Source organism: Salmo salar, chromosome ssa19, assembly GCF_905237065.1.
Source record: "Salmo salar chromosome ssa19, Ssal_v3.1, whole genome shotgun sequence".
NCBI lineage: Eukaryota > Metazoa > Chordata > Actinopteri > Salmoniformes > Salmonidae > Salmo > Salmo salar.
This window is the reverse complement of record NC_059460.1, coordinates 10,619,648-10,638,184: the sequence shown is the minus strand read 5'-3', so window position 1 is coordinate 10,638,184 and position 18,537 is coordinate 10,619,648. Positions and strand designations below refer to the sequence as shown.

Below are 18,537 nucleotides of genomic sequence, written 5' to 3'. Positions count from 1 at the left end.
CAGCCCTTCAGTTAAAGGAAAACTCCACCTCAAAACTATCTTTTGATATTTGTTCAGTCCATTGTTGATATACTCCCAAAATGTTTTGCATGTCAGTGTGAAAAATGTCACGCTGCTTGTTTAGCGAGAACCAGTTCCTCCCAATTCGACTCATACACAAACTCGGGACCTCTGCCTTGCTAGCACACGTGACCATCTTCCCTCAACTGTTTTACCCAATCGCACCACCTCAAAAGCGAACTAATGAGGCAACACAAGAGGGACACTTCAGGCTGAGAAAGTTTCACACATTGCCATGTGCTACATGGCACAGCGGTCTAAGGCACTGCATCTCAGTGCTAGAGGTGTCAGTACAGATCCGGGTTTGATCCAACCCATGAGCCGGCACACGAAATTGGCACAGCGTTGTCCGGGTTAGGGGAGGGTTTGGCCGGCTGGGATGTCCTTGTCCCATCGCGCTCTAGCAACTCCTTGTGGCGGCCGGGAGCATGCATGCTGACTTCGGTTGCCAGCTGTATGGTGTTTCCTCCAACACATTTGGTGCGGCTGGCTACCGGGTTAAGTGGGCAGTGCGGCTTGGCGGGGTCGTATTGGACACATGGCTCTCGACCTTCGCCTTTCCCGAGTCCGTAACGGGAGTTGCAGCAATGGGACAAGACTGTAATCACGAAATTGGAGAGAAAAAAGGCTAAAAAGTACCAAAATTAAATAAATAAATAAAAACTTACTCAACAGCAACCCCAGCATTGAGCTAAGCGCCACTGTAGATCTGGGTCACGGCACCACTGTAAAGGGCATCATGCTGCTTGCTTAGCGAGTACCACTTCATCCCGATTTGGCCCATAACTGGTGTGAACTCAGGACCTCACAAACACGTGACCGCCGTCCTCAAGCATCTTAGCCAATCTCGCCACGTCAAAAGCTAGCGGGAGACTTCAGGCTGAGGAGTAAGTTTCACACATCCCATGTGCTACATCAGCAAGTTTTCAAGATACAGTATATGACCTTCAAAATACAGAAATATGCGTTTTGCATCATATGATGCTGCGTTTTGCAACATACCTGCTGTATTTCTGTATTTTGAAATTTATATACAGTATATATTGAAAACTTGATTGCTGACATGCAAAACATTTGGGATTATATCAACAATGAACTAATGAAACAAATACCCAAAGATCGTTTTTTGGGTGGAATATTCCTTTAACTGAAGGGCTGAACTATGTTGCATGATTATTTAACTCAACAAAATAATCCATATTTGAATAGGCCAATATGTCTTTATTATTATTATTGTTGTTGTTGTTATTATTATAATTACTATTGTTGGGCTATTATAATTATTATTAGCAGCACATTATTTGTAGGCCTACAATATCCTTTTGAAATCCAAAAGGAAAATCGACTACTGAGTTCAATCCATCGGAACCGGGTTCCACCGCAAGCTTTGTTTTTTTCCGTTTCTCCAAAATTAACTTTAACAGCTAAAATATATAAAGCTTCTCTTTCCCCGACGCGAGCCAATCAGGGGATATAACAGACGTCAATGCAAGCACGCGGAGAGCCGAGCTTGAGCCAGCCAACAGTGTCTGTCATTAACGGTGGGTAGGGTGGGATAGTGAGAGGAACAATCTCGGAACGTCAGAGAGAGAGAGGGAAAGAGAGAGAGAGAGAGTTAGAGAGAGAGAGAGAGAGAGAGAGAGAGAGAGAGAGAGAGAGAGAGAGAGAGAGAGAGTGAGGGAAAGAGAGAGAAAGAAAGAGAGTGAGGGAGGGTGAGTGAGGATCATATTTAGGCTACTGCCGCTCTCCTGTCAAATAAGCGCTTCACTAAACAGATCAAAATGACTAGTCAGTTCGAAGAAGATATCCACGACCGGGGAGAATGTAAGAGTAAATCGCCCACTCTGCTCTCCTCCTATTGTATAGACAGTATTCTGGGCCGACGGAGCCCCTGTAAAGTCAGGCTGATAGGGGCGCAAAGTTTGACAGGTCTACCCGGGAGACAGGAGCACGACAAGCAGACCGAAGGTAAGACAACCCCGCTCATGAAAACATGGCTCTCCAACTTGGGAAAGGGTTGCTGCATGCTCCAATGACATGTTTTGGTTGTTGAATATAGGCAATATAACGGTGTGTGTTTATAACATGATAATAAACAATCAACATAAAGCATTGGCTACAGCTGACTGCAGAAGGGAATTAAACATTTGCTAATAATGGTCCATCAGATTTAAAAGTGTCTGAGGTTGTGCGACAGTGGAAAATAAGATATTTGTCAACTTTATCGTCGATACGATACATAGGCTACTCAAATGTGCATGCAATTGTAGACAGAAATAATACATTTTCAAGTTTATTCAAACATTATCGCTTTAATGCATTGTGCATTACTTTGCATTGAACTATGCGCCTTGTTGCGCTCCGGTCTCCATTTGCTTTTCCTGCACTTACACATGTCTCGTCATCCTCTCCATACCTTTGACACCCTCACTATAGGCTCGACTAAAGATCCCCTATCCCTAGACACAGACATGCACCTTCCACCAAAGATGCGCCGGCTCTACGGACCAGGGGGGAAGTACCTGGACCACGGCCGGGGTTTAGTTCACGACCTAGGGGAGAAATTGGACAAGGAGAGGCTCCTGGTGGACCAAGCCTGCGAGAGCCTCAAAATCATCCAGGCTCCACAGGTGAGCATCAGCCGGAGCAAATCGTACCGGGAGAACGCGTCCCTGATCCGGGGAGAGGGAGGCCAGAGTCCCACTGAAGGGCCGGAAGACGGGCCTGGACTAAGGCTAGGCGAGTTAGGGTCGATGAAGTTTGACGAGGACGCGGGAAAAGAGGAGGAGAGCTGCGGGGAGGCGATGGGTCTCTCCCCGAAGGACGACGAGAGGGAGAGCCTCCACGCCGGGGATGGAGACGTGAGGGACGGCGAGGATAGCGTGTGTCTGTCGGCAGGCAGTGATTCGGAGGAAGGAATGCTAAAACGCAAGCAAAGAAGATACAGGACTACATTCACCAGCTATCAGCTGGAGGAGCTGGAGAGGGCTTTCCAGAAGACACACTACCCCGATGTCTTCACCAGGTACAGTATAGGCTACAGTTACAGCACAAACTCAGGTATTCATTCATATGCAACATCCCTAACATTAACGCCATCATTGTTGCAACACCTACAACAATGTCACCCAACCATGACAACATTTCGTTAAATGCACGTTTTGGATAGACGTTTCTATTTCACGTTCCACTTTTTTCGTCTAAGCTACATTAGTTGTATGCTACATAACGAACAACAAGTAGCAGTGTGCCTACTTTAGTAATAATAATCATAATAATAATAATGGAATAGTTGAAGTTGGAAAATATAACATTATTTTATCTTTACAGAGCCTGAGATACAACTACCAGAGGCAAACAAAACTCAGAATAATGTGAAAGAATGTCACAAACCTGCTATATCATACAATGGTGTATCAACTTGTATAACATGAGGTCCAACATGCATAAGCCTTGTCATTTATGATGCCTATATTTTAATTGTGATGTCTGTGGTAACAACATTAAAACCCTTTATCGTCACTATTTATTTATGTAAAAAATAGTAGGCCTAGAAAACAGTCCACTTTTTATCCACTGAGGTAATTCAACCCATCTATAATTCGAGACTGGTGCGTTGACACCTACCATGTAGCCGAACCAGTGCCTTACATAAGGCAGAACAATAGCTTAAAGTGGGAGAACCAATCCGTTTTGTCACATTTACCTCTCTCATTGTTATCGGCGATATGGATATTATTCTCACATGGAAAATTAGCTGGTGGCAGCTCGTCCGTGCGCACTGCTGATCTATTCAACGAAATGTAGGTTTCTGGGCCTGCCCAAGCTCAAGAGTATAAAACGCACACACACACACATGCACACACACGATGACGCGCACGTCAACTCTTTCTTTATTCATTCATTAGCTGAAGGTCTAGGCTACGCATCTCGAGAAAACAGAGGACGTGAAAACAGCATTTTACACAAATCCATCTGTTCCTGACAATTAAAGGCAAATCATGTTTTTGGCAGTGTCAAATTAATTCAATCATATTAAATCGTGTCTAAGAAATTGTCTATTTTTTCATTTTTGTTAAGGCTACACATAGGCTACTGGCATATAATTCTATTTTAGACTCATTATGTTTTGCTCCTCAATCACGTCATGGAATGCAATAGTTTTTCTTCTTACTGATGAATTGAGAGTACGTCACTGCTAAGGCTGCTCTAAATAAAAATAAAAATAAATGTTTCAATGTAACTTTTATTTAACTAGGCAAGTCAGTTAAGAACAAATTCTTATTTACAATGACGGCCTGCCGGGGGAAAGGTGGGTTAACTGCCTTGTTCAGGGGAAGAACGACAGATATTTATCTGGTCAGATCGGGGATTCGATTCAGCAACCTTTCGGTTACTGACCCAACGCTCTGACCACTAGGCTACCTGCCTCTAGATAAGAGTTTTTTTATTTAAATTAAAAAATATATATACACGAGTAGGTCCTACTTCTTTTTTTTTGATGCAATAGACTACAAAATGTAGGTCTTGAAGGGAATTTCAAATGTAAATATTTTTTTCAACCATTAATGAAAACCTATTATTATTCTTAAAGCAAATGTATTCTAGCTAGGACTATGTGTTTTCAGGACCCCACATGTAGAGTTGAATATTTAGATTTGAGATTAGATTTGTCTCATTAGCCTATTATCTTATTAAAATTGTACTATTACAGAATGGAATATTACTATGCACAATGAAATGTAAAACAGGCTTCAGAATGTCATTATTTTTCATACATGCAGCAGACAGACGGGTTAGCCTATCACTTTCAGTAAGGTAAATCATCTATAGGACACGTTCAAGATAAGGAATAGAAAATATAATGTTTTAAAAAATGGAATGGAAAATATTATTTAACAATGGCAACATGAGCCAAATAATAAATATGCTATTGTTGATCGATGTTTTTGTGCGTTTATTATTTCAAAGGCGAAATTGTGGTAATCAATTTGTGCATGTATAGACTTCTATTTCAGCCAAGCGCACGATGTCTTTGTAATAGTTTGGATGTCATTATTTCCAAATTCCACCATTATGTTGTTCCACTGACTCTAAAGAAAGCCATTGTATAAGGCAGCTATTATGGGGGAAAAAACACAGATTACAATACAATCACCCTGACAATTTCCCTCAAACCATCGCAAGGAAAATAGCATAAAGGACCGTCGTTTCTCTGTGGGTTTTCGGTGTTTGAAAAATAACTATTTTCTTGTATTGTTACGGGTCCGGGAGAGATAAAAAACATTCGAGTTCTCGGTCAAAAACGGTAACCTCTTTTCTTGCCTTTTCAGAGAGGAGCTTGCGATGCGGCTGGATCTGACCGAGGCGCGCGTCCAAGTAAGTGGCTTTTTAACGTTTTATTGCTGCAATTACGGCTGACTGTCGCTTTCAACTAAAATGGTTATATAATGACACTTGAACATTTCAAATAGGTTATTGAAATAAATAGGCTACCAAATTAGAAACGAATATAAAGGCCAGTACCACTTAGGCTTAGAGTATGTAATGAAACAATTCCTATTTTATTATTATTAGGCCTTTGTCTTGTTCTAATAATCAAAAACGTCAAATGCATATTTATACAATGTAGGCCTAACATCATTTCCACGCATCTTCAGATTTACACCTTCATAGAATCATAATTTTACTAAGTCTATAATTATTTGTATTTCCCAATATGCCTACGTTATTTGCTGTTTTTTTTGTTGTTGACATGACGCATACAATAAAGTTGGCACAAGTTCAGGCCTTTAGCAGTAGCCAATGGATAAAAGTCTTTATGAGGGTCTGAGTGATTTACTACCCTGAAATGTGTTAAATGACCCCAATCGCTGCGTAGCGAAGCTCCATCCTGTTATTGGAAGTTATTACATGCACCGAGGGACGTTTTAACGGTAATTAAGCGGACGCGGACGATTCATAAAAGCGCACTTAGTCCAAGAGCAAACACGAGCTATTCTCAGGGAGAAAATGGTGTTTGAATTACCATCGCCGGGAGAGAGAGAAAAGGAGAGAGAGAGAGGAGGTGTATGAGGTGGAGAGGGAGGAAGAGAGAGAGGGAGGGGGGAGATGGAGAGAGAGAGAGGAGAGGGGGAGAAAGGGGTGGCTGCAGGATAATGCTATTTCATTTCTCATTTTGTGATTGCAATAGAGCCGCATTGATCCGATGCTTTGCACTTGGAGCGAATGAGAGACCATTAAAGGTGTTTGCCCCCCCTCCTCCCCCCATCTCCTCTCCTCTCCTTTCCTATCTCTCCATAGAGAGCGTGGCTTGCATGTATTAGCCCAGGGCTCATAACCAAAGAGACAGTTCAAACACAGCGATGCTCCATCCGGAGTTAAGGCCGGTATAAAACAACAGATGTCCCTTCGCCGGACCGTAGGTGAACAAATCACTTAACGGGCGCCATCGGGAGGTGATAAAACGCATACATTCCCGAGGGTCCGTGTAATGCTAAACAGCTTCCAACGGAATAGTGTGTGTGTGTGTGTGTGTGTGTGTGTGTGTGTGTGTGTGTGTGTGTGTGTGTGTGTGTGTGTGTGTGTGTGTGTGTGTGCAGGGCTAATATCGTTCACTTTCTCTTACTGTTGACATTTTCTTCCATTGTTAGAGCCCGTGTTTCAGCAGCGCAATAGGCAAGGGGGTCGGGCGTGGGAAAGTTAAATACCCTTTGGAAATGACTTGTTCAACATTTTGAAGAATTTAATTTAAAGCGCATTAATTGTTATTGGACTCTGTTCAGCTGTTATTCTCCCCATCTTTTGTTAACACGGTTCTTAATTACGGCGCGCCACACCGATCTCAGTCTATCAGTCAGACTGCAGGGGGAACTGATTTTAATTAGCTAACTTTAGACTAACGGACCATGAGGGAGCGCGGGTTTTAGTGCTTGTGTAATTACCGCTGACTTTCCGCCTGTTTGTCACCTCATGAACCAGAGCGAGGGGATCTTCCGTTTACACAGGAGCTTGTGCTCGAGTAGGTTCGATGTGGCACAGCAAGGGTTTCCCGGTCTTCCAAATATAGGCCGCTGCCTAAATAACCTTATGTCACCTTATATCGCTCCAAAGTTGCTCATGTTTCTCAATATCAATTTGTAGGAAGCCAGCATGGGCAGACAACTTTGTTTTATTCTGCTAAATTGGATCTATTCACTCAATCCAATAAACCTATACAAAATGAAATGTAGCCTACCTATATCTATGTTAGCTAACCTCTGACCTCTCTCCCACTCTCTCTCTATAGGTATGGTTTCAGAATCGTCGTGCTAAGTGGCGTAAGCGTGAAAAGGCAGGTGTCCAGACGCACCCCTCTGGACTCCCTTTCCCTGGTCCCCTGTCAGCCGCCCACCCCCTCAGCCACTACCTGGATGGGGGTCCCTTTCCCCCACACCCTCACCCTGTCCTAGAGTCTGCCTGGACAGCTGCTGCGGCCGCAGCAGCTGCATTTCCTGGTCTGGCTCATCCCCATAGCAACCACTCAGGCCAGCACCTAGGGACACCGCTGGGCCTCGGAACATTCCTGGGTACAGCCGCTATGTTCCGTCACCCCGCCTTCATGGGACCCACCTTCGGCAGGTGAGACAATAGGTACCTCTACTTTCATAAACTTGTATACTTAACACCTGTACTGTACCCTATAACACCATCTCACACCTGTACTGTACCCTATAACACCACCTCACACCTGTACTGTACCCTATAACACCATCTCACACCTGTACCGTACCCTATAACACCACCTCACACCTGTACCGTACCCTATAACACCATCTCACACCTGTACTGTACCCTATAACACCACCTCACACCTGTACTGTACCCTATAACACCACCTCACACCTGTACTGTACCCTATAACACCACCTCACACCTGTACCGTACCCTATAACACCACCTCACACCTGTACTGTACCCTATAACACCACCTCACACCTGTACTGTACCCTATAACACCACCTCACACCTGTACTGTACCCTATAACACCATCTCACACCTGTACACTACCCTATAACACCACCTCACACCTGTACCCTACCCTATAACATCACCTCACACCTGTACTGTACCCTATAACACCACCTCACACCTGTACTGTACCCTATAACACCACCTCACACCTGTACTGTACCCTATAACACCACCTCACACCTGTACTGTACCCTATAACACCACCTCACACCTGTACTGTACCCTATAACACCACCTCACACCTGTACTGTACCCTATAACACCACCTCACACCTGTACTGTACCCTATAACACCATCTCACACCTGTACACTACCCTATAACACCACCTCACACCTGTACCCTACCCTATAACATCACCTCACACCTGTACTGTACCCTATAACACCACCTCACACCTGTACTGTACCCTATAACACCACCTCACACCTGTACTGTACCCTATAACACCACCTCACACCTGTACCCTACCCTATAACATCACCTCACACCTGTACTGTACCCTATAACACCACCTCACACCTGTACTGTACCCTATAACACCACCTCACACCTGTACTGTACCCTATAACACCACCTCACACCTGTACTGTACCCTATAACACCACCTCACACCTGTACTGTACCCTATAACACCACCTCACACCTGTACTGTACCCTATAACACCACCTCACACCTGTACTGTACCCTATAACACCACCTCACACCTGCACCCTACCCTATAACACCACCTCACACCTGTACCCTACCCTATAACACCACCTCACACCTGTACCGTACCCTATAACACCACCTCACACCTGTACTGTACCCTATAACACCACCTCACACCTGTACTGTACCCTATAACACCATATCACACCTGTACTGTACCCTATAACACCACCTCACACCTGTACTGTACCCTATAACACCACCTCACACCTGTACTGTACCCTATAACACCACCTCACACCTGTACACTACCCTATAACACCACCTCACACCTGTACTGTACCCTATAACACCACCTCACACCTGTACTGTACCCTATAACACCACCTCACACCTGTACACTACCCTATAACACCACCTCACACCTGTACTGTACCCTATAACACCACCTCACACCTGTACACTACCCTATAACACCACCTCACACCTGTACTGTACCCTATAACATCACCTCACACCTGTACCCTACCCTATAACACCACCTCACACCTGTACTGTACCCTATAACACCACCTCACACCTGTACTGTACCCTATAACACCACCTCACACCTGTACACTACCCTATAACACCACCTCACACCTGTACTGTACCCTATAACACCACCTCACACCTGTACCGTACCCTATAACACCACCTCACACCTGTACTGTACCCTATAACACCACCTCACACCTGTACTGTACCCTATAACACCACCTCACACCTGTACTGTACCCTATAACATCACCTCACACCTCTACCGTACCCCATAACACCACCTCACACCTGTACTGTACCCTATAACACCACCTCACACCTGTACCCTACCCTATAACACCACCTCACACCTGTACTGTACCCTATAACACCACCTCACACCTGTACTGTACCCTATAACACCACCTCACACCTGTACACTACCCTATAACACCACCTCACACCTGTACTGTACCCTATAACACCACCTCACACCTGTACCGTACCCTATAACACCACCTCACACCTGTACTGTACCCTATAACACCACCTCACACCTGTACCCTACAACATCACCTCACACCTGTACTGTACCCTATAACACCATCTCACACCTGTACTGTACCCTATAACACCACCTCACACCTGTACCGTACCCTATAACACCATCTCACACCTGTACTGTACCCTATAACACTACCTCACACCTGTACCCTACCCTATAACACCACCTCACACCTGGACCCTACCCTATAACATCACCTCACACCTGTACTGTACCCTATAACACCACCTCACACCTGTACACTACCCTATAACACCACCTCACACCTGTACTGTACCCTATAACACCACCTCACACCTGTACTGTACCCTATAACACCACCTCACACCTGTACTGTACCCTATAACACCACCTCACACCTGTACCGTACCCTATAACACCACCTCACACCTGTACTGTACCCTATAACACCACCTCACACCTGTACCGTACCCTATAACACCACCTCACACCTCTACCGTACCCTATAACACCACCTCACACCTGTACTGTACCCTATAACACCACCTCACACCTGTACTGTACCCTATAACACCACCTCACACCTGTACTGTACCCTATAACACCACCTCACACCTGTACTGTACCCTATAACACCACCTCACACCTGTACTGTACCCTATAACACCACCTCACACCTGTACTGTACCCTATAACACCATCTCACACCTGTACTGTACCCTATAACACCACCTCACACCTGTACTGTACCCTATAACACCACCTCACACCTGTACTGTACCCTATAACACCACCTCACACCTGTACTGTACCCTATAACACCACCTCACACCGGTGACCAACAGCATCCATCATCCTCAGTACTATTACATAGACAGAGTAGGCCCCCCTGACCTCTACCTTTGTTGGTCTCAGTAGGATGTTAGTTTTCAGCCCTGAATGTTGCTCGGGGTGTTTTGCTCATGAGACTATGTTGGTGTGCATTCATGTCAGTGTTGATAGTAATTAGCTGACAGTGTGATGCTGACAACCAAGCTGTTAGCGGAGGTGCCAAAACAGACACACACACTCCAAACACAAGGCATGTGTCTCAATAATCTAAAGTGGCTTCCTCTTCTTTCTGCACTGGTGTAAAAATGCTGGTGATTGCAAATACCTGGAGAAGCCATTCACATTCTGGTCTAACACTCTCTTCTTTGTCTCATCCCTTCATCGGTCATCCCTGCTTCTCTTTCAGGCTCTTCTCCAGTATGGGCCCTCTGACCAGTGCTTCCACCGCCGCCGCACTCCTCCGCCAGCCTGCCCCGCCCGTCGAGACTCCCTCCATCCCTCCACCAGTCCTCTCCGAACCTTCCTCCTCCTCTCCCTCCTCCTTAGCTGCAGCGGATCGCAGGGCCTCCAGTATTGCAGCTCTGAGGCTGAAGGCTAAAGAGCACTCTGCTCAGATCACCCAGCTCAACATCCTGCCCAGCGGAGCTCCAGGGAAGGAGGTGTGCTGAACAGCTGTTACCCCACCCAGCACTCTCTTTCCTAGGCTTCTGTCCATCACCTGTCCCCCCTCTCCACCTCTCATATCCCTGCAGATCTGGGAAAGGACTGGTGGATGGATCCAACCCTGACCCCTGATCTCTGTCTCCTAAACCCTGATCCTCTCTGGGCTGAAGACTCCTTTCCCAACAGCCCCCCCCTCCACCCCTTCCCCATACCTCTTACCCTCAAACAAAAAGCACGACCAAATTCAAATAGCACTGGCAAACCGGAGCCAGGTGTGTGTGTGTGAGAGCATCATCCCCCCTCCCCCCAGGTCTCCTGGATGAGCGTAACCTTTAGCTGTAGAGCCCTTTCATCCAGAATCAGACACACACACACCTCCATATTGTGATAACCCATCTCTAGCTCATGCTTCCTGGTTCACAAAGTCCACTTTCTTTTCTGTGACAGATATAAACTACGATCTCAGCAGGGTAAACTCCATGACTACCTGCTGGTTGGACACACACACACACACACACACACGTGCGCGCTCACTCGACTCCGGGGAGAGAGAAAGAATGAACCAGAACAAGGAACAGTGGAGACTGTGGCATTTGTCTGGACCACATGAACCCAGTGCCATAGCAGTCTGAGGAGGTCTCCATCCAAGCCAAAGCAACCAACGTGTCCATAGACCTTTCTGTCCTCCTCTGCAACACAACCTGTTGCTGGCTCAATAACCTGCATCGAGTTTGTTCTTTTATCTGCATTGATACTTACATTATCACCTGGAAGAGGTATTGGAAGAAAATCCACAAATGTTCAGCTAATTGAGTTTGACTAAAGGACAAATGAAGTGAAGTTTAGATTCTATCCAGTGTCTCTTATAATTGAACTGTGTGAGAAAGAAAGTAAACTGCTGTAAATATTATTGTAAAAAATGAAAAACAAAACAAAAAAGGATGATTTTCAAAACAGAGCCTTGTATATTTGAAAAAGACAATGTTATGAGAAGTTGCACTTGGTGTAGTGTTTTATGAGTATGAATGTGTCCCTGTGTAAAATTCCCCCGTGTTTATGGAATATCATAGGTTTTTAGATGATTATTTATGTCGAAACTGTTCCACAACAGATTGAGTGCAGGGCAGGATTTATTTTTAATTGTTTAAAGTGATTGTCTACATTTCCTGGTTTAATAATAGATGGAAAAAAGAGAGTTGAATAAATGAAAGTGGTGAAATGAAATATGCGTTAGATTATTATTTAAACCCCTTATAGAACTGACAAATGCCCAGGAATTAAAAAATGGTGAAATAGAATTATAGAACTATTAATAAAATTGTTATGAATAAACTGATGTTGTCTTGCATATTTATAAATAATATTATAATGAATGCCTCAAAACCAAATTATTTTGTGAATCCATTCTGTTTGAAAAGGAATAGTAAAATTAAAGCATAAAGAGTTAGTTCCAATGAGGTTGTTATAATGATTAAACGTGGAATTACATTAATCACATTTCCTTTAATTATGAGAAATATTCAGACCCACTATCATAGAATTTCATATAATATAGGTCTATATCAAAATAACCTTTATTATAAGTACTTGCTTATTAAATTGCAGGACTTAAATTATGGTAATATTCTTTAACATTAATGTAACAATTGAAAAGTAGTTTGGAAATAGGTCCAAAACGGATCTAAATTGTTTTGAAGTTTAATTTAAAAGGAGAGGCTCACCAGAAATGAAAATAATTCAGTTGTGAGTGTGAGGAGCTGAGAACGGGAGTATAGTCCTATTTTCATAGGCACAATGGTGGCTGGTCACCTTGGATTGGCTAACTGAAAGACAAAATAGGTTAGTTCAGCAATGACAGATATAATACTAGGCCGCTGTGTGCGTCTGGTCTCTCCAGCCGAGTTGACAAAATACAGACCCATATATTCATGAGCTAAATCCCCACATGTGAAACGGGCGACAAAGGCGAGGGGTTTTCAATTAGATCGCCCACTTTATTTGGGGCCCTCTACAAAACGCGCTTTAAAAACTTTTAAAGGCGCTAAATTGGTGTTAACATCGGTAATGCCATGTCGATGGAAGCGAGTCCCTTTGTCATTAATGAAGTAACAAACCACTTCATCAAAACGTCTTTCTCTCGAGTCCCCCTCTTCTACCCTCCCTGCTTTCATCCATCCCTCTACCCACGATTTAATTCCCCAAATCCCTAAGAAGCGGTTCTATTACGCGCCATCAATGCGCTTCCTTTCACCTAAGTCATTCTCGCCCGTTTGACCCGTCCATGGTCTCGGACCAAACCGCGTGAAATTACCTTTCGGATTAATTTAGTCCGTTTTTATAGTCTCGCTCTGGTGGAAACCCTTTTCTTTCATCGGCCTTGTTTTATACACCTGCTAATCCAAGACAGAATGACATCAGATCAGATGGATGTAATGATAACGCAATCAAAGATGAAAATGATGTGCGTGTCGGAGAGAGAGACAGATAGAGAGAGAGACAGATAGAGAGAGAGAGACAGATAGAGAGAGAGAGGGAAAGGTGGGGGTGGCAAATTCAACTTTCTCCGGCTGGATCAGTCCTAATTTGACACTTAATATTTCCATAAATACCGCGTACTAAAGACCCCCTTGCCACCCACCTCGAGCCTGCATTACGCGCCAATCTGACCTGCTATGCACACACGAAAACTGCACACTCGCTCTTTGCGCTCAAAGGATCATTACGCAAAATAAAGACACAAAAAAACGAAAATATAATTATCTTGTACCCAAACCCTCCCCTTCTATGTGAACTCTGAGTGTTTTAAAAATGCCCATTCTATGGGGAAAAAAGACCAATAGAGCGTGTTTTTATGTATAGGATTGTATATGAGGTCTTATTGTGAACATTACTAATGAATGGCAAACCCATTTGCCCCTAATATCTGGGGAATGCCATGGGCTTCGCAGGAGGCAGGTGACCCGCTGCGCTCGAGGCTTAAACTTTCTTTCCAGAGCGAGAAAAAGACGAGAAGATTGAAATGAGTTGTCGTGGCCACGGGGGCACTTGTTCATGGTTCTACTAATTCTCACTTGTTAGGTGCGCGCACATTAGAGAATACTCAACATTATTTGACAGAGAATGGCCTGCAGATTGGATAGGCTCTCGGATTCAAACGAATTTGAAAACGCCATAATGTAGGTCTATACATCAAATAATGAAAGTTCCCTTTTAAGATATATCTATGAATAGGTTCAGAATATAATAATATAACATTTTCAAATAGGGGACATTGAGTAAAAATGAGAATATATAGACCTATGGCCAACACGACTACAATCTTCTTATAAAGGTTGCTTATTAGAGATGTCTAAAATTGCTCTCCACAATGACGCACCCATTTCATCATATAGCTTACATCCCTGGTCTGCGCGAGACTGATTTGACCGCTGATTTCCGACTCTCCAGGACCCTCTCTCCCACCGAACCCTTCCAACAGAATAGCCCCAATCACTCCTCTCCTCACCCCGCTCCCGTGAGGCGCTCTAAAAGCTGTTTTGATGAGGAGCCATCTCGCCTCCCCTCGGACTAGTGACGCAGACTGATGAGAGGAATTGGGGAGAGAGAGATGGAGGTGAATAAAAGGAGTGAATAGGTAGGCCTCTGGCACTCTAGCCCCCCCCCCCTTAATTCCCTACGCTCCCCTTCGCTCTCATCCAATTAGCTGGCTGTATTAAGCGGTTTATCGTCTCATAGCTGTCCTTTCAGGACGAACAAGAGGGACACAGCAACAGGACCGGCTCTCCCTTTGACACCCTTCCTGGTACTTACATGTTCCACCGCGCTATGAATAATAGGGATAGAATAGGCCGCTAATTACCTCATCAAAGAAGGCCTTGTCCGACGCTTTGCTCAACGCCGCCATTCTGGTCAAAGAGGACAGGCAATAAAGCTTAACATCCCGCACACAATACGACTCGTTCGCTCTTTATTAGTCTAGGACAACGTCGAATTAATGCGAAGTCTTGTTTGGGAGGTGATTCGGGAATCACAGCCTTATTGAAAAACCCAGTTATTCGCCCATGCAGGAACGCACGTGGATTGACGTGCACATCGCTGCTGATGTGAATATGCTTTTTCCTTCCGCAGAGCTCGAGGAAAGGAACGCATAAATACAAAAGCCGCGCCACCGATGATTTAATCTGGTAAAAGTAGAATAAAAACTGCCATTAAGTGTTAAACCCACCTTCATGTTGTGATTTAATAAATATACTCAACAAAAATAAACGTAACATGCAACAATTTCAAAGATACTGATTTACAGTTCATAGAAGGAAATCATTCAATTAAAATGAATTCATTAGGCCCTAATCTATGGATTTGACATGACTGGTCAGTGCCACAGCCATGGGTGGGCCACCCATTGGGGAGCCAGGCCGAGCCAATCAGAATGAGTTTTTCCACACAAAAGGGCTTTATTAGACAGAAATACTATTGAAAACCCAGTCAGACAGATGTGGAGGTCCTGGGCTGGCATGGTTACACGTGGTCTGCGTTTGTGAGGCCAGGTGGATGTATGGCCAAATTCTCAAAAATTACATTGGTAGAGAAATTAACATTCAGTTATCTGGCAACAGCTCTGTTGGACATTTCTGCAGTCAGCATGCCAATTGCACACTCCCTCAAAACTTGAGACATCTGTGTCATTGCGTTGTGTGACAAAACAGCACATTTTAGAGTGGCCTTTTATTTTTCCCAGCACAAGGCGCACCTGTGTAACGATCATGCAGTTTAATCAGCTTCTTGATATGCAACACCTTCAGGTGGATATAGTATCCTGGCAAAGGAGAAATGCTCACAGGGATGTACAATGTGTGCACAAAATTGAGAAATAAGCTTTTTGTGCGCATGGAACATTTCTGGGATATTTTATTTCAGCTCATGAAGCATGAGACCAACACTTTACATGTTGTGTTTATATTTTTGTTCAGTATAAATAAATAAATATAAAAAAAGGTAATGCAACTATATGCACACACACACACAATAGGGAATGGTGGTTTAAGTGTTGAGCCTACTTAAGGTCTGTTCTAGGAGTCTGAGGCTGGTGTGTAGTGATTTCTGAAGCGGCGTTTATGGAAATGGTTCCTGCAATGATGATGAGACCTAGTGAAAATGATCAGTCTGTCATTATACATACACAACTACAGTGAAGGATGGAGAACACACAGCGGATATTCCCTAATATACTAATTTAAGAGGCCCTTAGACACACTACACACACTCCTACTGTCTCACACACACACACACACACACACACACACACACACACACACACACACACACACACACACACACACACACACACACACACCTCTAAGCCACCAAGCAGCTAATTGAAAAGGCTAGTTCATACAAACATGTATCAACATACATTACCAAGGAGATTTTCATTTAGTTATTTCACTTTTATTTAAGCTTCAGTATCAAATGTTGTACAAAACACTTTCCGTATCTAAACAGAAGATTATGAATCTAAAAAAAAAAAATACAACATTCAGAATGAGAAAAAGTGGAAAATTACACACATTAAAAAGCCAATTTTCATAGCGACAGGAAAGGAAAGTGTGAAGGAGGCCATTCCAATGACATCACTTAAACAGAGGAAGGTTGGAGAGCGACATCACCTGTTCAATACGGACATTAAAGAACACAACTCCTGCCCTCCCTCACCCAATCTATTTCACCACCCATCCTCTATCTCTGTCCATCTCTCTCTCTCTCTCTCTCACACACACACACACACACACACACACACACACACACAATGAATGGGGGTAATTTTAACAAGTGTCCAATCGCGGCAGGAGTCCAGTATACTCACTGGCCAGGGCTTGTATCATTGGCTAATTCCGTGTGTGTGAGAGAGAGACTGTGTGTGTGTGTGTGTGTGGTGAGAAGTCATCTTCCCCCCTCACCCAGCCATCCTCTGGTGTCTCGTTTAGCTGATTGTCACCCACCACCACCACCTCCCCCCCAAAAAAGTGTGACTAGGTCACAGAGTGTGTTTGACAGTGTGTGGGGGGAATAGAGGGTCTTTAGCCCCATCTCAGCAGCCAATCATAATGGGTTGATAAGAGACAGATGTGCTGATATGAGAGCAAGGGTCACACCGACTGGCTGTAATCTTTCACACACACACCTCACTATGTAAATCAAGACCTAATTTCATACAAAGACCCTATACACACCGTCCTCCTAATCTCACTCAAATGTAGTAAAATTATCATACATACAAAGAAAAAGCATCAAGAGTCAAAGGTCAATGCAACTTCATCAAACACACAAGCAACATGTACAAGCATTACCAGAATAATTCTATGCCTTAACACTCATGCAACATGAGGACTGACACTCACCAAGAAATATGTTGTCAAAGAAAACCAGTTTCTTTTCGGTAAACCAAGTCACATCCATAATGATACAGTCACATCCAGAGGAGGTGGGGGCCTTTACTGCCCAAACGTGCATGCTTATAGGACTCCACAGCTGTTAAGTCATTAAAATCCCCACTGGACAATAACTGTGAAGGAGGAGTTGATGCAGGATTTACTTGAGGGAAGTGAAGGCTTGGAAGAGTTTGGAGAGGTTGACCTCAGAGTAACCGCTGGCAAGGAGGGAGCGGTCTGGAACATCTTTTAACTTCCTGTAGACCTCCATCTCTTTCTTCCATAACTTCTTAACCCTTACTGGAGAGGAGGATGAGAAAGAGAGAAGAGAGGTGGAGAGAGAGGGAAAGGGAGAAGAGGGAAAGAGGGGGAGAAGAGAAATAATTGAAGAACATGGTCAGTCTAAGACAGCGTTCAGAAGCACAACAGTGTAAAATGTTGCACTGTATGACAATATTCTCTCTGGTAGAAATACAGGCTTTGGGATTTATATCACTCTTAACTGGAAAGTTGAGGGATCTATAGCGGAGCAGTGATACTATCACTTCAAGTTGGGCTATGGGGTCGACACACATTTTGTGTCAGATGGAATTTCATGACTTTTCCATGACTTAACTACATTTCCATGACCAACAATTGGCGGCGTCTATGTACATATAAAAAAGTAAGCATAATGTGGTATCGACACCGAGGCTGCTCTCTGATCCCATGTACCATCTCCTGTCGTTGTGCAAGGCACTTAACCCCTGACAAAGTGGAATACCTGTTAGGCAAATGTATAAAACACATGCGGTCAACCCTTAGTCTGTAGACCTATTGGGTGTGCAGGCTCTTGATCAAGC

At 44.1% G+C, this 18,537-nt stretch overlaps 2 protein-coding genes across 4 annotated transcripts in view; one reads left to right on the top strand and one right to left on the bottom strand.

The window, feature by feature from the left end:
• Positions 1–1,541: 1,541 nt before the first annotated feature.
• arxa (aristaless related homeobox a) lies at positions 1,542–12,599 on the top strand. Of its 2 annotated transcripts, none has more exons than XM_014157249.2 (5): positions 1,542–2,028; positions 2,497–3,085; positions 5,394–5,439; positions 7,349–7,680; positions 11,011–12,599. In XM_014157249.2, exons 1-5 carry the CDS (start codon positions 1,842–1,844, stop codon positions 11,270–11,272), a joined length of 1,416 nt encoding a protein of 471 aa, XP_014012724.1. In that variant the 5' UTR covers positions 1,542–1,841; the 3' UTR covers positions 11,273–12,599. The 2 variants fall into 2 exon arrangements, with proteins under 2 accessions (XP_014012724.1, XP_014012725.1); XM_014157250.2 differs by having other exon boundaries at positions 7,349–7,692; positions 11,011–11,146.
• A 4,094-nt stretch (positions 12,600–16,693) lies between these two features.
• The window catches only part of pola1 (polymerase (DNA directed), alpha 1), a 109,365-nt gene continuing 107,521 nt past the window's right edge, over positions 16,694–18,537 (bottom strand). For both annotated transcript variants that reach the window (XM_014157251.2, XM_014157252.2), the window contains one exon: positions 16,694–17,995. In XM_014157251.2, coding sequence (XP_014012726.2) covers positions 17,856–17,995 — 140 coding nt within the window. In that variant the 3' untranslated portion in view covers positions 16,694–17,855. The remainder of the gene's footprint in view (positions 17,996–18,537) is intronic.